The 21,535-nt window shown below is 49.9% G+C and overlaps 1 protein-coding gene across 1 annotated transcript in view; it reads left to right on the top strand.

The window, feature by feature from the left end:
- Positions 1-21,535, top strand: part of LOC123747013 (uncharacterized) — a gene marked incomplete at its 5' end in the record, with an annotated part of 198,643 nt that overhangs the window by 9,034 nt on the left and 168,074 nt on the right. The window contains one exon of the mRNA XM_069322416.1: positions 20,607-20,773. Coding sequence (XP_069178517.1) covers positions 20,607-20,773 — 167 coding nt within the window. The remainder of the gene's footprint in view (positions 1-20,606; positions 20,774-21,535) is intronic.

Below are 21,535 nucleotides of genomic sequence, written 5' to 3'. Positions count from 1 at the left end.
GAATAACAACATACTGGAGCGAAAGATACGGGGAGGAAATGTAGAATAGAACCAATGAGAAGAGGTGGTGCTATAGGCACAATAAAAAAACTGTCTCTGATTTTAAAATGTGTATGCAGAATGTCTTTTTTTTTTTGAAGAAGAAGAATTTGGTTTTCTGTAAACGGAATTCTCGGACACACTCAAATAGTTTTCGAATTGAGTATTTTGCATTATCGTCAGCAATGCACTATATTAATGTAACCAAATGTAATTAAACCTAACCTAACAAAACCTTAACCTAACCATGAATAGAGTAGGTAATAGCACTAATTATGTGGTCTTTTCCAATCCTCTTCCTTGAGTGGATATTCCCCCTAAGGACAGGTTGAACCTAACATCTCCTAGGTTTAACTATATACAAAATTGTGATATTTATATTAATTTATATTTGAGAAATTAATTTATGTTCGGTTAAAATTTACAAATATATCTGTGAGGTCGGCCGTGGCTTGGAGGAGCGTAGCGTGCATGTGTGCGTGTGTACTGCCCTAGTTCTGCTTGCGGGAGTTAAGCTTTGGCACTTTAGTCCCGCCTCTCAACTGGTGTACAGATTCTGGAGCCTATTGGACTCCAGAATTCAAATCTGGAGCTGAAACTGTGTATGGAGTCAGCCTCCACCACATCATTTCCTAATCCATTCCATTTGTCAACTACTCTGACACTAAAAAAATTCTTTCTAATATCTCTGTGGCTCATTTGGGCACTCAGTTTCCACCTGTGTCCCCTAGTGCGTGCGCCCCTTGTGTTAAATAGCCTGTCTTTATCTACCCTGTCAATTCCTCTGAGAATCTTGTACGTGGTGATCATATCCCCCCCCCCCCCTAACTCTTCTGTCTTCTAGCGACGTGAGGTTTAATTCCCGTAGTCTCTCTTCGTAGCTCATACCTCTCAGCCCGGGTACTAGTCTGGTGGCAAACCTTTGAACTTTTTCCAGTTTAGTCTTATGCTTGACTAGATATGGACTCCATGCTGGGGCTGCATACTCCAGGATTGGTCTGACATAGGTGGTATACAAAGTTCTGAATGATTCCTTGCACAAGTGTCTAAATGCCGTTCTTATGTTAGCCAACCTGGCATACGCTGCTGATGTTATCCTCTTGATATGAGCTTCAGGAAACAGGTCTGGAGTGATATCAACCCTCAAGTCTTTCTCTCTCTCTGACTCGAAGAATTTCAGCTCCCAAATGATACCTTGAAACTGGCCTCCTGCTCCCTACACCTATCTTCATTACATTACATTTGCTTGGGTTAAACTCTAACAACAATTTGTTCGACCATTTCTTTAGCTTGTCTAGGTCTTCTTGAAGCCTCAAGCAGTCCTCTTCTGTCTTAATCCTTCTCATAATTTTGGCATCGTCAGCAAACATTGAGAGGAATGAGAGTCTATACCCTCTGGGAGATCGTTTACGTATATCAGAAACAGGATAGGACCGAGTACAGAGCCCTGTGGGACTCCACTGGTGACTTCCTACCAATCTGGGGTCTCACCCCTCACTGTAACTCTTTGCTTCCTATTGCTTAGGTATTCCCTTATCCACTGGAGCACCCTACCAGTTACTCCTGCCTGTCTCTCCAGCTTATGTACCAGCCTCTTATGGAGGACTATGTCCAAGGCTTTTCGACAGTACAAAAAAATAGTCCGCCCAGCCTTTTCGTTCTTGCTTAATCTTTGTCGTAGAATTCTATTAAGCCTGTCAGGCAAGATTTACCCTCCCTGAACCCATGTTGGCGATTTGTCATGAAGTCCCTTATCTCCAGATGTGTTACTAGGTTTTTAGTAACGATCTTCTCCATCACCTTGCATGGTATACAAGTTAAGGACACTGGCCTGTAGTTCAGTGCCTCTTGCCTGTCACCCTTTTTGTATATTGGGACCACATTCGCCGTCTTCCATATTTCTGGTAGGTCTCCCGTCTCCAGTGACCTACTATACACTATGGAGAGTGGCTACTATACACTATACCTATATATAGTATACCTACTATACCTATACCTATATATAGTATACCTACTATACCTATACCTATATATAGTATACCTACTATACCTATACCTATATATAGTATACCTACTATACCTATACCTATATATAGTATACCTACTATACTTATACCTATATATAGTATACCTACTATACACTATGATGTGTGTGTGTGTGAGGAAGAGAGCGAGAGAGAGAGAGAGAGAGAGAGAGAGAGAGAGAGAGAGAGAGAGAGAGAGAGAGAGAGAGAGAGAGAGAGCGCGCGCGCGCTAGCTAGCTAGCTAGCTAGCTAGCTAGCTAGCGTGGGCAGGGCGTCAGGTCCCCACAACTCAGCTGGCGGTGGCGGCGTTATCAGCCTTCTCTGTGTTTCAACACCTTCCCAGAATATAGTCATGGGAGGAAAATTTTCATTCCCCCCCCCATCACCAGCCCCCTTTGACCCCTGAGATTTTTATACTGTTCCAGTTACTTTATTTTTTTACACAGCTGGGTACAAGATCAGACATTTTCTAATTAATTCTTCCTGGCAGGCTAAGAGCTTTCCCTCCCCATAGCTCATGGTAAGCCTTACCTCATAGTTTTCCCCGGAACACGACCCGACAATTGTTTAACAACCAGGTACCGAATTACTACTGGGTGAACAGAGGCGAACAGTTAGGGATTGGCGCCCAGTCAATCCTCTTTGGCCAGGACTCTAACCCACATCAAATCGCTCACGAGGTGAGGGTGTTACCACTGTGCAGCCCGTCCTCCAGAAAAAGACCCAGAAGTGATTCCATCCACCCGCCAAACCCCCTGTTTATGAATGTAAAACTGTTCACACACAACTCACAACTGCTGGCGTTCGAACACTTCCGGAACAAGTGCTTCACTGACGAATTTTGTTCGAACCACAACGCTGTAAACAGCCCGTCCTCCAAACAAAGATCCAAAAGTGATTCCATGCACCCGCCAAACCCCCTGTTTATGAATGAAAAGCGGTTTACACACGACTCACAACTGCTGACGTTCGAACATATCCGGAACAAGTGCTTCACTGACGAATTTTGTTCGAATCACAACGCTATAAATGCTTCACTCACGTACTACAAATACAAATAATCGCCAACAGAACCTAAACACCTAACCTAACCTAACCTATGCCTATATATGCACAATATGCTAATATATTATAATATTAATTTATATTTGAGAAAATTCCCGTTATGAATGAACAGCATGTTAAAAATTATGAATGCGTCTGTGGGGTCGACCGCTGGATGGAATGGACTTGAGTCGAGGACGGGTTGAGATAGGAGACATGTGTGCGTGCGCGCGCGCGTGTTGGTAATACCCCATACTTTGGTAGATGTTTATTGGAACGGTGGGTTGATATTAGCCCACTTTGTGGGGGTTTACTGATAAAGTGAGCACTTGTTGACACAATACGTGTTTATTGTGACTCTTAGTGGTCGTTTATTGTGACTCTTAGTGGTCGTTTATTGTGACTCTTAGTGGTCGTTTATTGAGACTCTTAGTGGTCGTTTATTGAGACACTCAGTGGTCGTTTATTGAGACACTCAGTGGTCGTTTATTGAGACACTCAGTGGTCGTTTATTGAGACACTCAGTGGTCGTTTATTGAGACACTCAGTGGTCGTTTATTGAGACTCTTAGTGGTCGTTTATTGAGACACTCAGTGGTCGTTTATTGAGACACTCAGTGGTCGTTTATTGAGACACTCAGTGGTCGTTTATTGAGACACTCAGTGGTCGTTTATTGAGACACTTAGTGGTCGTTTATTGAGGTCCTTTACCTAGATGGTAAATCACCCAATAAGGTGTTTATTGAAATAATTTACCTACCTTGAGGTTATCTGGAGATGGTTTCGGGGCTTATCGTCCCTGCGGCCCGGTCCTCGACTAGGCCTCCTTGTTGCTGGACTGGTCAACCAGGCTGTTGGACGCGGCTGCTCGCAGCCTGACGTATGAATAACAGCCTGGTTGATCAGGTATCCTTTGGAGGTGCTTATCGATTTCTCACACCTAGTGGGAGCTTATTGAGACGCGTTACCCATTGGGTACTTATTGACACTATCAACTGATTACTTCTGAGTACTTCTTCACGTAGTGGGGGGGGGGCCGAACGAATGGCACACGTGCCCAAAGTGGCACGTGTGCCTTGCAGTGTTACCCTTTGATTTTTGTTTTTGTTTATGTAGGACTACAAAGTCCTACATAATAGGACATAGGAGTGCGTAGGACCGCACTCCTATGTAATCCTCACAATCCTACGCAACTACGTAATCCTACGCACTCCTACGAGGGCGGGAGTAGGAGCTGACCTAACACGTTACTCAGGTCTCGGGTTGTAATTATCAATAATTTACGATCCGTCTTGCTAATGTGGCATGTCTGGGGCATGAAGATTGGCGGGAGTGATTCCGGCTCTGAGAAGCACTTGACAAGGACCACACACTTGAGACAGAACATGCACTCACGAGGTGAAGAAGTATTGACTTTAGTGTACAGGAATCAGCTCAAAGGTTCAAAGATAATCTTGCATATGTTGGTATGACGACTCTTGTTGTTGGTGATGTTCTGGTGGTGGTGGTGGTGAGTGTTGGTGATGGTCTGGTGGTGGTGGTGGTGGTGGTGGTCTGGTGGTGGTGGTGGTGGTGGTGAGTGTTGGTGATGGTCTGGTGGTGGTGGTGGTGGTGGTGAGTGTTGGTGATGGTCTGGTGGTGGTGGTGGTGGTGAGTGTTGGTGATGGTCTGGTGGTGGTGGTGGTGAGTGTTGGTGATGGTCTGGTGGTGGTGGTGGTGGTGAGTGTTGGTGATGGTCTGGTGGTGGTGGTGGTGGTGGTGGTGAGTGTTGGTGATGGTCTGGTGGTGGTGGTGGTGGTGGTGGTGAGTGTTGGTGATGGTCTGGTGGTGGTGGTGGTGGTGGTGAGTGTTGGTGATGGTCTGGTGGTGGTGGTGGTGGTGGTGGTGGTGGTGGTATGTGTTGGTGATGGTGGTGGTGGTGTGTGTTGGTGATGGTCTGATGATGGTGGTGGTGGTGTGTGTTGGTGATGGTGGTGGTGGTGGTGGTGGTGGTCTGGTGGTGGTGGTGTGTGTTGGTGATGGTCTGGTGGTTGTGGTGGTGGTGGTGGTGTGTGTTGGTGGTGGTGGTGTGTGTTGGTGATGGTCTGCTGGTGGTGGTGGTGGTGGTGTGTGTTGGTGATGGTCTGGTGGTGGTGGTGTGTTGGTGTTGGTGTGTTGGTGATGGTCTGGTGGTGGTGAGTGTTGGTGATGGTTTGGTGGTGGTGGTGGTGGTGGTGTGTGTTGGTGATGGTTTGGTGGTGGTGATGGTGGTGGTGTGTGTTGGTGATGGTTTGGTGGTGGTGATGGTGGTGGTGTGTGTTGGTGATGGTTTGGTGTTGGTGGTGGTGGTGGTGTGTGTTGGCGATGGTTTGGTGGTGGTGGTGGTGTTGGTGATGGTCTGGTGGTGGTGGTGGTGTTGGTGATGGTCTGGTGGTGGTGGTGGTGATGGTCTGGTGGTGGTGGTGGTGGTGGTGGTGATGGTCTGGTGGTGGTGGTGGTGTTGGTGATGGTCTGGTGGTGGTGGTGGTGTTGGTGATGGTCTGGTGGTGGTGGTGGTGATGGTCTGGTGGTGGTGGTGGTGATGGTCTGGTGGTGGTGGTGGTGGTGGTGGTGGTGGTGATGGTCTGGTGGTGGTGGTGGTGTTGGTGATGGTCTGGTGGTGGTGGTGGTGATGGTCTGGTGGTGGTGGTGGTGGTGGTGATGGTCTGGTGGTGGTGGTGGTGGTGTTGGTGATGGTCTGGTGGTGGTGGTGGTGATGGTCTGGTGGTGGTGGTGGTGGTGGTGTTGGTGATGGTCTGGTGGTGGTGGTGGTGATGGTCTGGTGGTGGTGGTGGTGGTGGTGTTGGTGATGGTCTGGTGGTGGTGGTGGTGATGGTCTGGTGGTGGTGGTGGTGTTGGCGATGGTTTGGTGGTGGTGTTGGCGATGGTTTGGTGGTGGTGGTGGTGGTGTTGGTGATGGTCTGGTGGTGGTGGTGGTGGTGGTGATGGTCTGGTGGTGGTGGTGGTGTTGGCGATGGTTTGATGGTGGTGTTGGCGATGGTTTGGTGGTGGTGGTGATGGTGTTGGTGATGGTCTGGTGGTGGTGGTGGTGTTGGTGATGGTCTGGTGGTGGTGGTGGTGTTGGTGATGGTCTGGTGGTGGTGGTGGTGTTGGTGATGGTCTGGTGGTGGTGGTGGTGGTGGTGGTGGTGTTGGTGATGGTCTGGTGGTGGTGGTGGTGGTGGTGATGGTCTGGTGGTGGTGGTAGTGGTGGTGGTGGTGGTGGTGGTGGTGGTCTGGTGGTGGTGGTGGTGGTGGTGATGGTCTGGTGGTGGTGGTGGTGGTGGTGGTGTTGGTGATGGTCTGGTGGTGGTGGTGGTGGTGGTGTGTGTGTGTGTTGGTCTGAAGTGTGACGTCATAAATGAGCGTTGTAAACTTAAGCACCTTATCAGATAGCGTTTAACGTCACCTATAAGTATGTCATTAACGTGTGACGTCACCAACCGGTGTGACGTCACCAACCCTCGTGACGTCACCAGGCCAGTGAGAGCAACGGTGCTCTTTCCTGTTTTTAATTAAATTTGTGGAACGGATGTGGTGGCACCGGCGGCACTAGTGCCTGAGGAGAAGTTACAACAATGGCGACAGCATCACTTAACTGGCACCCACACACACCCGTCCCACCCACACACTCCCGTCCCACCCACACACACCTGTCCCACCCACACACACCCGTCCCACCCACACACACCTGTCCCACCCACACACACCCGTCCCACCCACACACACCTGTCCCACCCACACACACCCGTCCCACCCACACACTCCCGTCCCACCCACACACACCCGTCCCACCCACACACACACCTGCCCAACCCACACATACCCGTCCCACCCACACACACCTGTCCCACCCACACACACCCGTCCCACCCACACACACCCGTCCCACCCACACACACCCGTCCCACCCACACACACCTGCCAAACCCACACACACCCGTCCCACCCACACACACCCGTCCCACCCACACACACCCGTCCCACCCACACACACCCGTCCCACCCACACACACCTGCCCAACCCACACACACCCGTCCCACCCACACACACCTGTCCGACCCACACACACCCGTCCCACCCACACACACCTGTCCCACCCACACACACCCGTCCCACCCACACACACCTGTCCCACCCACACACACCCGTCCCACCCACACACACCCGTCCCACCCAGTGTGTCTAACAAGACTACCGTGAGAGACGCTGCCGAGGATAGTAACGAAGCAGTTGGAACACGTAGAAATGATAATTCACACAAGAAAGCATCAGTATGGGTTGACGGAAGGGAAATCCTCCCCGCCAAGACCAGTCAAGAAAGGCAAACTTGACCTGTCAGTATACTGTTAGATCTGACTCACACGTTAAGTAATAATTAGACAGAAAACGGGTTGAGGGTTCACAATACAAGAGTCTCCTGTGTAAGGTGAAGGACACGACCCCAGGTCTCCTGTACAAGGTGAAGGACACGACCCCAGGTCTCCTGTGTAAGGTGAAGGACACGACCCCAGGTCTCCTGTGTAAGGTGAAGGACACGACCCCAGGTCTCCTGTGTAAGGTGAAGGACACGACCCCAGGTCTCCTGTGTAAGGTGAAGGACACGACCCCAGGTCTCCTGTACAAGGTGAAGGACACGACCCCAAGTCTCCTGTGTAAGGTGAAGGACACGACCCCAGGTGTCCTGTGTTAGGTGACGGACACGACCCCAGGTCTCCTGTGTAAGGTGACGGACACGACCCCAGGTCTCCTGTGTAAGGTGACGGACACGACCCCAGGTCTCCTGTGTAAGGTGACGGACACGACCCCAGGTCTCCTGTGTAAGGTGACGGACACGACCCCAGGTCTCCTGTGTAAGGTGAAGGACACGACCCCAGGTCTCCTGTGTAAGGTGAAGGACACGACCCCAGGTCTCCTGTACAAGGTGACGGACACGACCCCAGGTCTCCTGTGTAAGGTGGAGGACACGACCCCAGGTCTCCTGTACAAGGTGAAGGACACGACCCCAGGTCTCCTGTACAAGGTGACGGACACGACCCCAGGTCTCCTGTGTAAGGTGAAGGACACGACCCCAGGTCTCCTGTACAAGGTGAAGGACACGACCCCAGGTCTCCTGTACAAGGTGACGGACACGACCCCAGGTCTCCTGTGTAAGGTGACGGACACGACCCCAGGTCTCCTGTGTAAGGTGAAGGACACGACCCCAGGTCTCCTGTACAAGGTGAAGGACACGACCCCAGGTCTCCTGTACAAGGTGAAGGACACGACCCCAGGTCTCCTGTACAAGGTGAAGGACACGACCCCAGGTCTCCTGTACAAGGTGAAGGACACGACCCCAGGTCTCCTGTGTAAGGTGAAGGCTGGGGTCTCCTGTGTAAGGTGAAGGACACGACCCCAGGTTTCCTGTACAAGGTGAAGGACACGACCCCAAGTCTCCTGTGTAAGGTGGAGGACACGACCCCAGGTCTCCTGTGTAAGGTGAAGGACACGACCCCAGGTCTCCTGTGTATGGTGAAGGACACGACCCCAGGTCTCCTGTGTAAGGTGAAGGACACGACCCCAGGTCTCCTGTGTAAGGTGAAGGACACGACCCCAGGTCTCCTGTACAAGGTGAAGGACACGACCCCAGGTCTCCTGTACAAGGTGAAGGACACGACCCCAGGTCTCCTGTGTAAGGTGAAGGCTGGGGTCTCCTGTGTAAGGTGAAGGACACGACCCCAGGTCTCCTGTACAAGGTGAAGGACACGACCCCAGGTCTCCTGTACAAGGTGGAGGACACGACCCCAGGTCTCCTGTACAAGGTGGAGGACACGACCCCAGGTCTCCTGTACAAGGTGAAGGACACGACCCCAGGTATCCTGTACAAGGTGAAGGACACGACCCCAGGTCTCCTGTACAAGGTGAAGGACACGACCCCAGGTCTCCTGTACAAGGTGAAGGACACGACCCCAGGTCTCCTGTGTAAGGTGAAGGCTGGGGTCTCCTGTGTAAGGTGAAGGACACGACCCCAGGTCTCCTGTGTAAGGTGAAGGACACGACCCCAGATCTCCTGTGTAAGGTGAAGGCTGGGGTCTCCTGTGTAAGGTGAAGGACACGACCCCAGGTCTCCTGTGTTGGTGGTCTCATCATGAAGATGATGGCGGCCGGCCTCGCCTCGGCCCGGATGGCTTCTCCCCATGTTACGAACCCTTCGTAACCGGGTTCTTTTTGAACTCTGTGATCCTACTCAAGTTCAGAGTATCCTAACCTTAGTGGAAATATAGTGTAATGTTTAAGGTAAATAAAAATAATAGCACTTAAGATAACCCGTTATAATATCCCTTCAGCATGCGCTGGAACCAATCGTATTAGCGTTCGCCTATCCATTGGGGACTTTCGACGCCGTGGAGAGGGGAGACCTGCTGCATGGGTAACAGCTTCTCCATATCAACGTACCCTGGCTTTGCGCCCTAGTGAGGCCACACCAGAGCGCAACACCATAGTCTCACGAGACTGAGGGATGCCTACTATGTGAGGTCATCCAGTGCGGCGGCGCCAGCCCTCACGCTAGCCAGCTTCACGGGTGACGGACACTATATGCCTCTGACGAGCTCTTCAAGGCGTCACTAGCCCTTACGCTAGCTGTAGTTATGGAGAATCTTCTTGAGGTTATCTTGAGATGATTTCGGGGCTTTAGCGTCCTCGCGGCCCGGTCCTCGACCAGGCCTCCTTTTTGTTGCACACCCCCAGGAAGCAGCCCGTAGCAGCTGTCTAACTCCCAGGTACCTATTTACTGCTAGGTAACAGGGGCATCAGGGTGAACGAAACATTTTGCCCATTTGTCTCCGCCTCCACCGGGGATCGAACCCGGAACCTCAGGACTACGAATCCGAAGCGCTGTCCACCCAGCTGTCAGGCGCCTTAAAGCGCTTCCCCTCCGTAGCGCACTCCCTTGTACGCTCAATCAGCGAAGTCCACAGAGACCCCTGACATAGAGGGGGGAGAGACCCCTGACATAGAGGGGGGAGAGTCCCCTGACATAGAGGGGGGAGAGACCCCTGACATAGAGGGGAGAGACCCCTGACATAGAGAGGGAGAGACTACTGCCATAGAGGGGGGTACAGAGACCATATACAGCCCCCATACACACGCGATAAAGCACCTAGATTACAGGGTGTCTCATAACTCTCAAAGTGTACTCACTAAAAAAGGAGACGAGGGCGGTATCACTTAATATATGCATGGACGATACTGAAGGAGTCAGGCTCCACAATTGTTCAACAGTATAACAATGTTCTGGAGCGAACCATAAGGTAGGACTAGACCCAAGGAAGAGTAGAGGTGCCACAAGCACAATCAGAGAACACCCGTATGAACATCACAGGTCCACAGCTTTTCAATACCATCCCGACCAACATCAGAATTATTGCCGGAACAAAAGTGTGGAAGCGTTCAAGAAGCAATTAGACAGGGAAGTGCGGGACCAAGCGGGCTGTGTATGGGTGTGCGGGCAGCTTCAAGCAACAGCCTGATGAACCCACTCCTGGTGTAGGCCAGATATGCAGCTGGGCCACGGGGGATGTGAGGGAACACTTCTTCACTACAAGGGTAGTAAGCAACGGGAACGATCTAGTATGATGAATAGTAGACACTGATCTCTAGCCTTGATGAATAGTAGACACTGATCTCTAGCCTTGATGAATAGTAGACACTGATCTCTAGCCTTGATGAATAGTAGACACTGATCTCTAGCCTTGATGAATAGTAGACACTGATCTCTAGCCTTGATGAATAGTAGACACTGCTCTCTAGCCTTGATGAATGAATGAATGAACAAAAATTGACATTTGAAAAGGGGGGGGGGTTGACGTCATTGTATTAGACGAACTCTGAAGGCGGGGGACCAGGAACTGAAGCTTTATGCTGCAAGCTGTACTCACCTAGTTGTGCTTATGGGGGTTGAGCTTTATCTCTGTCAAATGTCAACTGAGATGCTAACTATCCATCAATGTCAGTTGATGGACAGTTGACATCTCAACTGTCAATCAACTGATGTACAGATTCCTATCCTACTGGGCTCTATCATATCTACATTTGAAACTGTATGGAGTCAGCCTCCACCACATCACTGCCTAATGCATTCCATTTGTTAACTACTCTGAAGTTAATTGTGTTAGGTAAGTACTGTTAGGTAAGTACTGTTAGGCATGTACTGTTAGGCAAGTACTGTTAGGCAAGTACTATTAGGCAAGTACTGTTAGGCAAGTACTGTTAGGCAAGTACTGTTAGGCAAGTACTGTTAGGTAATTACTGTAAGGTAAGAACACACAGCTGCAACAGTAGACTTGACCCAAGCAATCAAAGAACAAGTTGACCAGTCAGTGAAGAGAGGCGAGAGCCAAAACCTAGAGCTCAACACCAGCAAGCAGAGGTAAGTGACACCCGCGCCTGAGTCACACACGCCTCGGAAACAAAGCTTGTTTACAACCTTCACTGTAAAGGTTATACACACGTGAAATAGGATTAATGCAATCATGGGCTTTTAATTTAACTACTTAAGGTGTAATGTTCGACCCTGTAAGTACATCTAGGTGAGCACACACACACACACACACACACACACACACACACACACACACACACACACACACACACACACACACACACACACACGAGAGGTGGTGATGTCATCATACTCTCGGGGAGTAGTGGCAGTAGTATGAATGATAAGGGGTTTTGAGTGCTCACTGTACACCCTCACCCAACTTTACTATTGATGAGTGCAGTAAGGCAGGACTCAGAGTGGAGTTGACCGGCTCTCACATACATCCTAAATCAGATGACTTGAGATGGTCTGGCAACTGTGGCGCCGTGTTATCATCTGTCATGATAGGTGGGGCAGCGGAAGGAACGTCCGGAGATTGTACCAGTGTGGGTCTGTGAGTGGTCATCTTCACTCCCGTCTTCGTCCCTCCTCCTCCTCCCATAAACTAAGCTGGGGGATATCTCAACCTCTTGTCTTACTCCGGCTCTTGCAATATTGCATCGCTCTCTTGCGTGAAATTGAGCTAGTATCGGTTGTAAGTGGCGAAGTGGAGGTGGTTCCCGTCCGTGCCTCGCTTGTCGAGCCTGTGGTGGTCGTACCTGCTGTGTCTGCGGGCTTGTCGAGCCTGTGGTGGTCGTACCTGCTGTGTCTGCGGGCTTGTCGAGCCTGTGGTGGTCGTACCTGCTGTGTCTGCGGGCTTGTCGAGCCTGTGGGGGTCGTACCTGCTGTGTCTACGGGCTTGTCGAGCCTGTGGGGGTCGTACCTGCTGTGTCTGCGGGCTTGTCGAGCCTGTAGTGGTCGTACCTGCTGTGTCTGCGGTCGTTCCCCCTCTCCCCCTTTCATCGTGCGTAGGTCGTGGGTGTTTACCAACTGTGGCCTGAGGTCTCCCTCTCCCGTGTCTCACCGAATACTCTCCCTCACCTTTATGTGTCTCACTTGACCAGAGTGAGGTGTAGCTGTGACCGTGGTGAGGCAGCCCCAGGGAACCCTGCCGGCCCGCCTGCACCGTTCCCAGGCTACAGGTAACCCAAGTGGCGGCCCGCACAACCACAGCCACACCCCCGTCACCAACTGGAGTACCTACCGTCCCCTGGACGAGGGAGGCCCGGGCTAGTTTGTGGAGAGCAGTGTAGGATGGCGAGCCGTCAGGATAGTTGTGACTCGAATCTGTCCTTCAGTGGCGTCCAGTCCACCATAGGTGAGTTCTGCTCTTGTCCTCCAGCTCTCAGTAAGGAAAACACACACACGCACATACACACACATATAGGAGAGGCTAGACGATAGTTGGAGGCTACAGGATGACCTAGACAGACTGAAGGAATGGTCCAACAAATGCTTACTAAAGTTCAACCCGAGTAAATTTAAGGTAATGAAACTAGGTGGAAGAAACAGGAGGCCAAACACAGGATACCGAATAGGAGATGAAGTACTTCATGAAACGGACAGAGAGAAAGATCTAGGAGTTGATATCACACCAAACCCACATCAAAAGAATCACATCAGCGGCGTATGCAAGGCTGGCTTCCATCAGAACAGCCTTCAGAAACCTGTGTAAAAAAAAAAATCCTTTAGAACCTTGTATATTACATATGTAAGACCAATCCTGGAGTATGCGGCTCCAGCATGGAGCCCGTACCTTGTCAAGCACAAGACGAAGCTGGAAAAGTTCAAAGGTATGCCACTAGGCTAGTCCCAGAACTAAGAGGCATGAGTTATGAGGACAGGCTGCGTGAACTGCACCTCACGTCGCTGGAAGACAGAAGAGCTCGGGGAGACATATGGTCACCACATACAAAATCCTCAGGGGAATTGACAGGATAGATTATTTAACACGGGTGGTACACGCACAAGGAGACACAGGTGAAAGCTGACTACCCAAATGAGCCAGAGACATTAGAAAGAACTTTTTTATTGTCAGAGTAGTTAGTAAATGGAATGCATTAGGAAGTGATGTGGTGGAGGCTGACTCCATACACAGTTTCAAATTTAGATATGATGGAGCTCAAGAAGCTCAGGAATCTGTACACCAGTAGATTGACGGTTGAGAGGCGGGACCAAAGAGCATAACCTCAACCCCCGCAAGTACAACTGGGTGAGTACACACACATGCACACTCACACAGACGGTCCAACAGCTAAAGCTCGATCCTGAAGACACTTATGGGAGAGCACGCACACGAGTAATGATGCAAGTGCAATTGCTCACAGGAGGAGAGTGATGAAGCAATCCCATTAAACCACTTCACTAAGAAGTACGACGAGAAGAGCCGCTCATAACTGTAACTCACTCTATTAACTCACTAGTGACTGGCTACTCGGGGAGAGTGAGCTCAACCCTGCGACCATATCTAGGTCAGTGTATCTAAATGACGTCACGAATGTACATATATGACCACCATGTGTAACGACCCTCGGTACACATGGCTTTAGAGGCCATGTGTGATGACCTGAGGGGAGGTCAGTGTGACCCGAGGGGTGGTCAGTGTGACCCGAGGGGTGTGGGAAAATCCTAGCAGGCATTTATTTATTTTTATTCAATTTTTTGTAATTTTGTAATTACAATATTATTATTATGATGATGCATAGTGGACTGTATATTTTGATTCAGTCTGCCAGCATCTTATCTACACATAGTTGGAGGGACAGTGGCAACTTATACCACCTTGAAGTACATATGGGATAAGAGGCAATTGTTTACCTTATTTGTTATATAAATTATACCACATATCGTGGTCTAAACTACTAATATTATGAATAATACTACTCTATTTTGTTTTAAATAACATGTAAAGCCTTAGCTGAGGGGTTGATATAGCCTAATTAGGCTGTGTTATGTTGTCTAACATGTGTTCAGGGTGTGGCACATGTGCTTCAGGGAGCATATAATGGCGCCTAGCACAGTAGCTTCTCTGTACAGCCAAGGTAGCAATAAACTTCACTGTTTGTGGGGTCAGCTCAGCCTTTTCAGTTACTCCAAATCATATTACCTGTAAAAAGTTAAGGCTGTAAGAATTGCTCATTAACATATAAAGCACAGGTGTGACATGGAATATATGTGTGTGTAGTAAAGAGTAAACTCACTTTGTTTGGGGTTTTAGCCCCGTGTCTTAACGATATTTCCAACAATAATAATGGCCAGTATTAAGTGCAATAGAAATACCGAAAATTGTTCTTCCCTTTGTTAATGAGATTTTTTTTTTTTGAGATATATACAAGAGTTGTTACATTCTTGTACAGCCACTAGTACGCGTAGCGTTTCGGGCAAGTCCTTAATCCTATGGTCCCTGGAATACGATCCCCTGCCGCGAAGAATCGTTTTTTCATCCAAGTACACATTTTACTGTTGCGTTAAACAGAGGCTGCAGTTAAGGAATTGCGCCCAGTAAATCCTCCCCGGCCAGGATACGAACCCATGACATAGCGCTCGCGGAACGCCAGGCGAGTGTCTTACCACTACACCACGGACACTGCTAAATCGGTTGGTCGGGTCGTAGAGGCTCCTGTGCCGAAGCTTGCTGGAAGAACTGTTGTGTGTTGTAAAAGTTGTCAGGGAGTGCTTCCTGACTCGTGTGTTTCTTTACAAGTTGCTGTGTGTACGTGACTCCCACCCTCTCGCCAGCTGGGTTCCAATAATTTTTGCTGGTTCTGTTTATGTTTTAAGGAATAGGGTGTCAAGCTATATTTCTTGTGTATTTAATTATATTCAGTCCTAGTGAATACTATTTTATTAACTTTAAACACTAGACTGAAGTTTTTGAAAGAAATGAGAGTTAATATATTTACCTGTTGTGTGATGACGTCACGGTATCCCATTCTCTAAATTCTTTAGGGGTTACTATAGTTAACATGTGTGTTGGATTTCCGACAAGGGGAGGTCAGTGTGACCCGAGGATCAGTGTGACCCGAGGAGAGGTCAGTGTGACCCGAGGGGAGGTCAGTGTGACCTGAGGGGAGATCAGTGTGACCCGAGGGGAGGTCAGTGTGACCCGAGGGGAGGTCAGTGTGACCCGAGGGGAGGTCAGTGTGACCCGAGGGGAGATCAGTGTGACCCGAGGGGAGGACAGTGTGACCCGAGGGGAGGTCAGTGTGACCCGAGGGGAGGTCAGTGTGACCCGAGGGGAGGTCAGTGTGACCCGAGGGGAGGTCAGTGTGACCCGAGGGGAGATCAGTGTGACCCGAGGGGAGGTCAGTGTGACCCGAGGGGAGGTCAGTGTGACCCGAGGGGAGGTCAGTGTGACCCGAGGGGAGATCAGTGTGACCCGAGGGGAGGTCAGTGTGACCCGAGGGGAGGTCAGTGTGACCCGAGGGGAGGTCAGTGTGACCCGAGGGGAGATCAGTGTGACCCGAGGGGAGGACAGTGTGACCCGAGGGGAGGTCAGTGTGACCCGAGGGGAGGTCAGTGTGACCCGAGGGGAGGTCAGTGTGACCCGAGGGGAGGTCAGTGTGACCCGAGGGGAGATCAGTGTGACCCGAGGGGAGGTCAGTGTGACCCGAGGGGAGGTCAGTGTGACCCGAGGGGAGGTCAGTGTGACCCGAGGGGAGGTCAGTGTGACCCGAGGGGAGGTCAGTGTGACCCGAGGGGAGGTCAGTGTGACCCGAGGGGAGGTCAGTGTGACCCGAGGGGAGGTCAGTGTGACCCGAGTCATGGGGGTAAATGATTTATTATTATTCATTTCTTTATTATGCACCCCATACCTATCCCGTGGGCGGTGGTGGAAAGGGTTACAGAGGCACATAATGGTTCAGGAACTGAACCACATAGTTTAGCTAAGCAAGTGACAGTCTTGTGAAGCTAGTTGCACAATTGTTAATATTACATACACATGTACATATATATACTGTACATCCACGTACACAAATACATATACATATCAATAATCTTTTTATATCACAAGTGATTCATTCAACAAGAGGCTCACAACAGTCGCTATACAAAGCACTTTACATCTATGGTGAGTCACACAGTTACTAGTCTTGCTCCACACCCACCCAACTGGGCGGCAGCTTTAGTCATGTGCAGGCTGCACTACAGTCATGTGCAGACTGCACCTACAGTAAGCAAATTTTGGATACTTCGCTAAGATTCCCGGCAGGACGTCATTATAAATGAAGTACTTACACATTTTTTGGACTCCATTGATGGTGTTATCTCTGAATTCCGCGATTTTTTCTCATTCCATTATATAATGACGCAAATTATGCGAATAGTTCTGCTGACAGAGTTTACAATTAGTCACATTTACATCAGCAGATGTTGCAAACTTCCAAAGGTACTTGTAGCCGAGCCTAAGCCTAGCAGTAGTAACGTCTAGAAGTCTGCTATTATTATTATTGCGTCTATTAACCATAGACGTGCGGTACTTCCTGCATAATAGAACGATGATAGATGGAGGAACTGGTGATAATTTCACTTTGCCTCAAATCTACGAGATTTTGTTGATGTTCCCGGAATATTACTGCCCTCAGGCTGATCAAAGACAGTCCAAGATGGTAATCAATCCCTCTTTTCGAGCAAAAGTTTTGGCTAACTCATCAGTTCTACCATGCATTAGAGACCAACATGGGAAGGAATTCCACAGGAGATAAATTCTGACTCCATTATTGACCATTTCATTATATCTGTCTCCAGCCTCAGACACAAGGATGTCACAGCTATGCCTTGGGGAGCTGAGGGCAGTCAAGGATAATAAGGAGTCACTTACGATTAGCGTGTCAACTTTGGATTCATCATTCGCGTTTGAATGCAAGGATTGTGGCAACCAATTATGTTTGAAGAGTGGAGGCCCAGTTATACATATACGCACTCCACATTTATAGGAGAGTGTGGAGCCAGACCCAGCACCTCGTCTCCCACCGACCTGCCAGAAGACTTCCCAGTCCTACCAAACAGTAGGACAGGCCACCCGGCCTCCACACTGGGGACCTAAGGACCAACCATCACCCTCACAGTCCCTTGCATCACGTGCAGGCATTATCCCTGGTCTTATTCGACTAGCGGAGAGGCTTGCCCGACCACACAATCAACGAATCGTCAAGGAACTCGGCATGCTGCACTTAGCCAACGACCCTGGACCCCATCATCGCCCCGGACGCCAGTCTCACTGCCTCCACTACCACTCCGGAGACTACCACCAGGACGACCACGAGGTCGATCTCAACACAGACTCCAGAACCACCCAAAACCCGGGTGGCACAAACAGGTATTTCCCTCTCCAGCTCCCAACACTCCTTCCATCACCATCTCAGCAGACACTTTATTGCACTAGCAGACGTGCTGTCTACAAATACTAACAGCACCCCAACGCTCATGAAATAGCTTCTACCACTAATCCACGACACCTGAGCCTACCTCATGCTGCGAGACCAAAGACAAAACCACCAACTACAGAGGTTACGGACTCCTCAGACAAGGTAATCTTAGTATGAGCTCCACCGCTGCAGCACAAATACGACACCTACTCGGTACAAGACCTCCTCATGGAGACCACCTCACCAAACAACAACGACAGCATGGCCATGTCAACTCGCAGCAAGTCTCAGCCAAAGAAAAAACGAAAGACCTAAAGGTCTGCACTAACCAACCAGCTCCATAACTGGTTCAGCCAGCCCTCCGAGGCTGAAGTCCACCATAAAAAGCACATCCATCCACAAACCTCTAGTATCAGCTATTGGTACTGGTAATGGTTCGAAAGAGCCTCCACTTACCGTCTATTCATGCCCGTGCCACCTTTAGGGTGGCTTAATCTTTATCAATGAATCAATCATAGGAGAGGAAGCCATCTCTCGCTGTCACAACTACTGCACTTCCAGCTGCTCCATGGGCAATGTCAGCACTGTGGAGAAATGCCCTACAGACCACTGGAGCATTATCTACCACAGTGCACAGTTACAAACCCATTAAGATTTCAACTTAGATTCAACAGAGCAGAAGAACTTGTTAAACACATGTGACAAAATCTTACTGAAGCGACCATACGAGTCATAGGCAACACTTGGTGAGCCAGCCAGAGGCTTAGGGCCTGCGCAGGAATATCCCTGCCCTCCCCTCCCCCCCCAAAAAAAAAAAAATACACCATGAGACTAGTGCAAGGATCCATCAGTGTAAATAACGTGGGAAAGGGAGCGCTCTCTGACGAAAGCATCAATTTGACTTAAGGCATTGTACCTTGCTTCTTGTCGAAGCATGGCTTGTTCTCTAATCAGCTTCTTGGGTGGGAAAGGGGGGGACAGTAACTTGGAAAGGAGTGATCTCCCATGGGGCAGGAAAGTGTTGTTGTTGTTTGTCATGGTAGAGATGATGAATATTATACATTCTGAGCACAGTGGTGGTTTTGGTAATCCATTTGGAGGGATGCTGACCTTCAAGAAATAAGGCTTAGAGGAGGGCTTCAGTGCAGGGGTTAGGGTTAGGGTGGGCTTCAGTGCAGGGGTTAGGGTGGGTTAGCCTAAATATCTTGATACCAATTAAAACATTAATTTCAGTGATACGATCACTTACACATTAAATATTCAGTTCCTTCCTCATGTTTAGTAATTTAGTTGTACGGGGACATCCGAGGATGATCCTCATGGCTTCGTTTTGCATCTTTTCCAGCCCTCCAAGCATTCTCTCAGGCACTATGGCAAGCATGGGTGCAGCATAATCAACCAGAGACCTAATATATGAGAGATACATCATTTTGCCAATTCTCACATTTGCGCCATCTTGAGGTTATCTTGAGATGATTTCGGGGCTTTTTAGTGTCCTCGCGGCCCGGTCCTCAACGAACGAGGCCTCCACCCCCAGGAAGCAGCCCGTGACAGCTGACTAACACCCAGGTACCTATTTTACTGCTAGGGCAACAGGGGGCATAGGGTGAAAGAAACTCTGCCCATTGTTTCTCGCCGGCGCCTGGGATCGAACCCAGGACCACAGGATCACAAGACCAGCGTGCTGTCAGCTCGGCCGACCGGCTCCGGCCATAGCTTGGATGGTAGCCTGCCACGGCCTTGAGAGCACGGAGCCTCTCTCTACATTGGTGACCCAGTCTGGCTACAACATTGTGATACAATAGAACCTCAAGACCAAGGTATTTGTATCAGGTTACATAGTCGAGCAGAGAGCCATCACGCAGCTGCCTCTTGCGAACAGCCCCACCCCCGCCTGGGTGGGCGTCGGGTCACGACCTTTGTTTCCTGAAGGCCTTTGTCTCTTGCGAAGGAATGGCTCACATTATAACAGGGAAATTTTAATAAGATGGGGAAACTTAAAAAAAAATGTTTTTACAATATATTAGTACTATCAAACGAGAGTCTGGTGGTGAGGGATGATACCTGAGAGCGGTGTTGCCGCTGCCTCCTCTTATTTGAGTTCGTTATCAATTAAATCTGGTATAATGATTCTCTATTGATGGTATTTTGATCTTGTATAATGCTATACCAATAACAGAATTTTCGTAAAGTGTTACTCTGTTAGTGCAAAATTCATGGTATATTAATCCGGTATTACTGTACAACATTCACGGTATATTAACCCGGTATTACTGTACAACATTCACGGTATATTAACCCGGTATTACTGTACAACATTCACGGTATATTAACCCGGTATTACTGTACAACATTCACGGTATATTAATCCGGTATTACTGTACAACATTCACGGTATATTAAACCGGTATTACTGTACAACATTCACGGTATATTAATATTGTATTACTGTGTAACATTCATGGTATATTGATCCGATATTACTGTACAACATTCATTACATATTGACCCATATTAATGTGCAAAATTCAGAGTATATTGACCTGGTATTACTGTGCAACATTCACGACACATTGACCTGGTATTACTGTGAAACATTCACGACACATTGACCTGGTATTACTGTGAAACATTCACGACACATTGACCTGGTATTACTGTGAAACATTCACTGTATATTGACCTAAAAATATATTATTTAACGTTTCAGACGCTCTTCTGGCGGACCTTCAGAACAGCATCACGCCCACAACGTCCGCTCCTACTACGCCCCACCCGGCCCACAACGGCGCCGCCCACACGCCCACGGCCTCCCACACGCCCACGGCCTCCCAAACGCCCACCGCCGCCCACAACAACAGCTACAATGGCCATGATGTGAGTACCTGGGCGGCCTTGATGCGTCTCTCTCTCTCCCAGGGAGTGACGCCCATGTTAATACTCCCACGCTGGCGGCGGCGTCACCACTAGTATCCGCACTCTCAGTACCATCGTCATTATATTCATCATTATTTTCGTTATCATCATCCTCATCTTCATCATCACTCTCGCCAGTATCATCACCATCGTCATTATCACCAGCGTCATTATCATCATAATGTTGTACCATTTCACCGCATGATATAGGCGCCAACGCTCAGTTTTGTGACACTGGCACCTGGTGACCCCCGGGGTGCCTGGCAGCAGGTGACCCCCGGGGTGCCTGGCACCTGGTGACCCCCGGGGTGCCTGGCAGCAGGTGACCCCCGGGGTGCCTGGCACCTGGTGACCCCCGGGGTGCCTGGCACCTGGTGACCCCCGGGGTGCCTGGCACCTGGTGACCCCCGGGGTGCCTGGCAGCAGGTGACCCCCGGGGTGCCTGGCACCTGGTGACCCCCGGGGTGCCTGGCAGCAGGTGACCCCCGGGGTGCCTGGCACCTGGTGACCCCCGGGGTGTCTGGCAGCAGGTAACCCCCGGGGTGCCTGGCACCTGGTGACCCCCGGGGTGCCTGGCACCTGGTGACCCCCGGGGTGCCTGGCACCTGGTGACCCCCGGGGTGCCTGGCACCTGGTGACCCCCTGGGTGCCTGGCAGCAGGTAACCCCCGGGGTGCCTGGCACCTGGTGACCCCCGGGGTGCCTGGCACCAGGTGACCCCTGG

This window comes from Procambarus clarkii, chromosome 1 (assembly GCF_040958095.1).
Source record: "Procambarus clarkii isolate CNS0578487 chromosome 1, FALCON_Pclarkii_2.0, whole genome shotgun sequence".
NCBI classification, from domain to species: Eukaryota; Metazoa; Arthropoda; class Malacostraca; order Decapoda; family Cambaridae; genus Procambarus; species Procambarus clarkii.
This window is presented reverse-complemented; position numbering and strand designations above follow the sequence as displayed.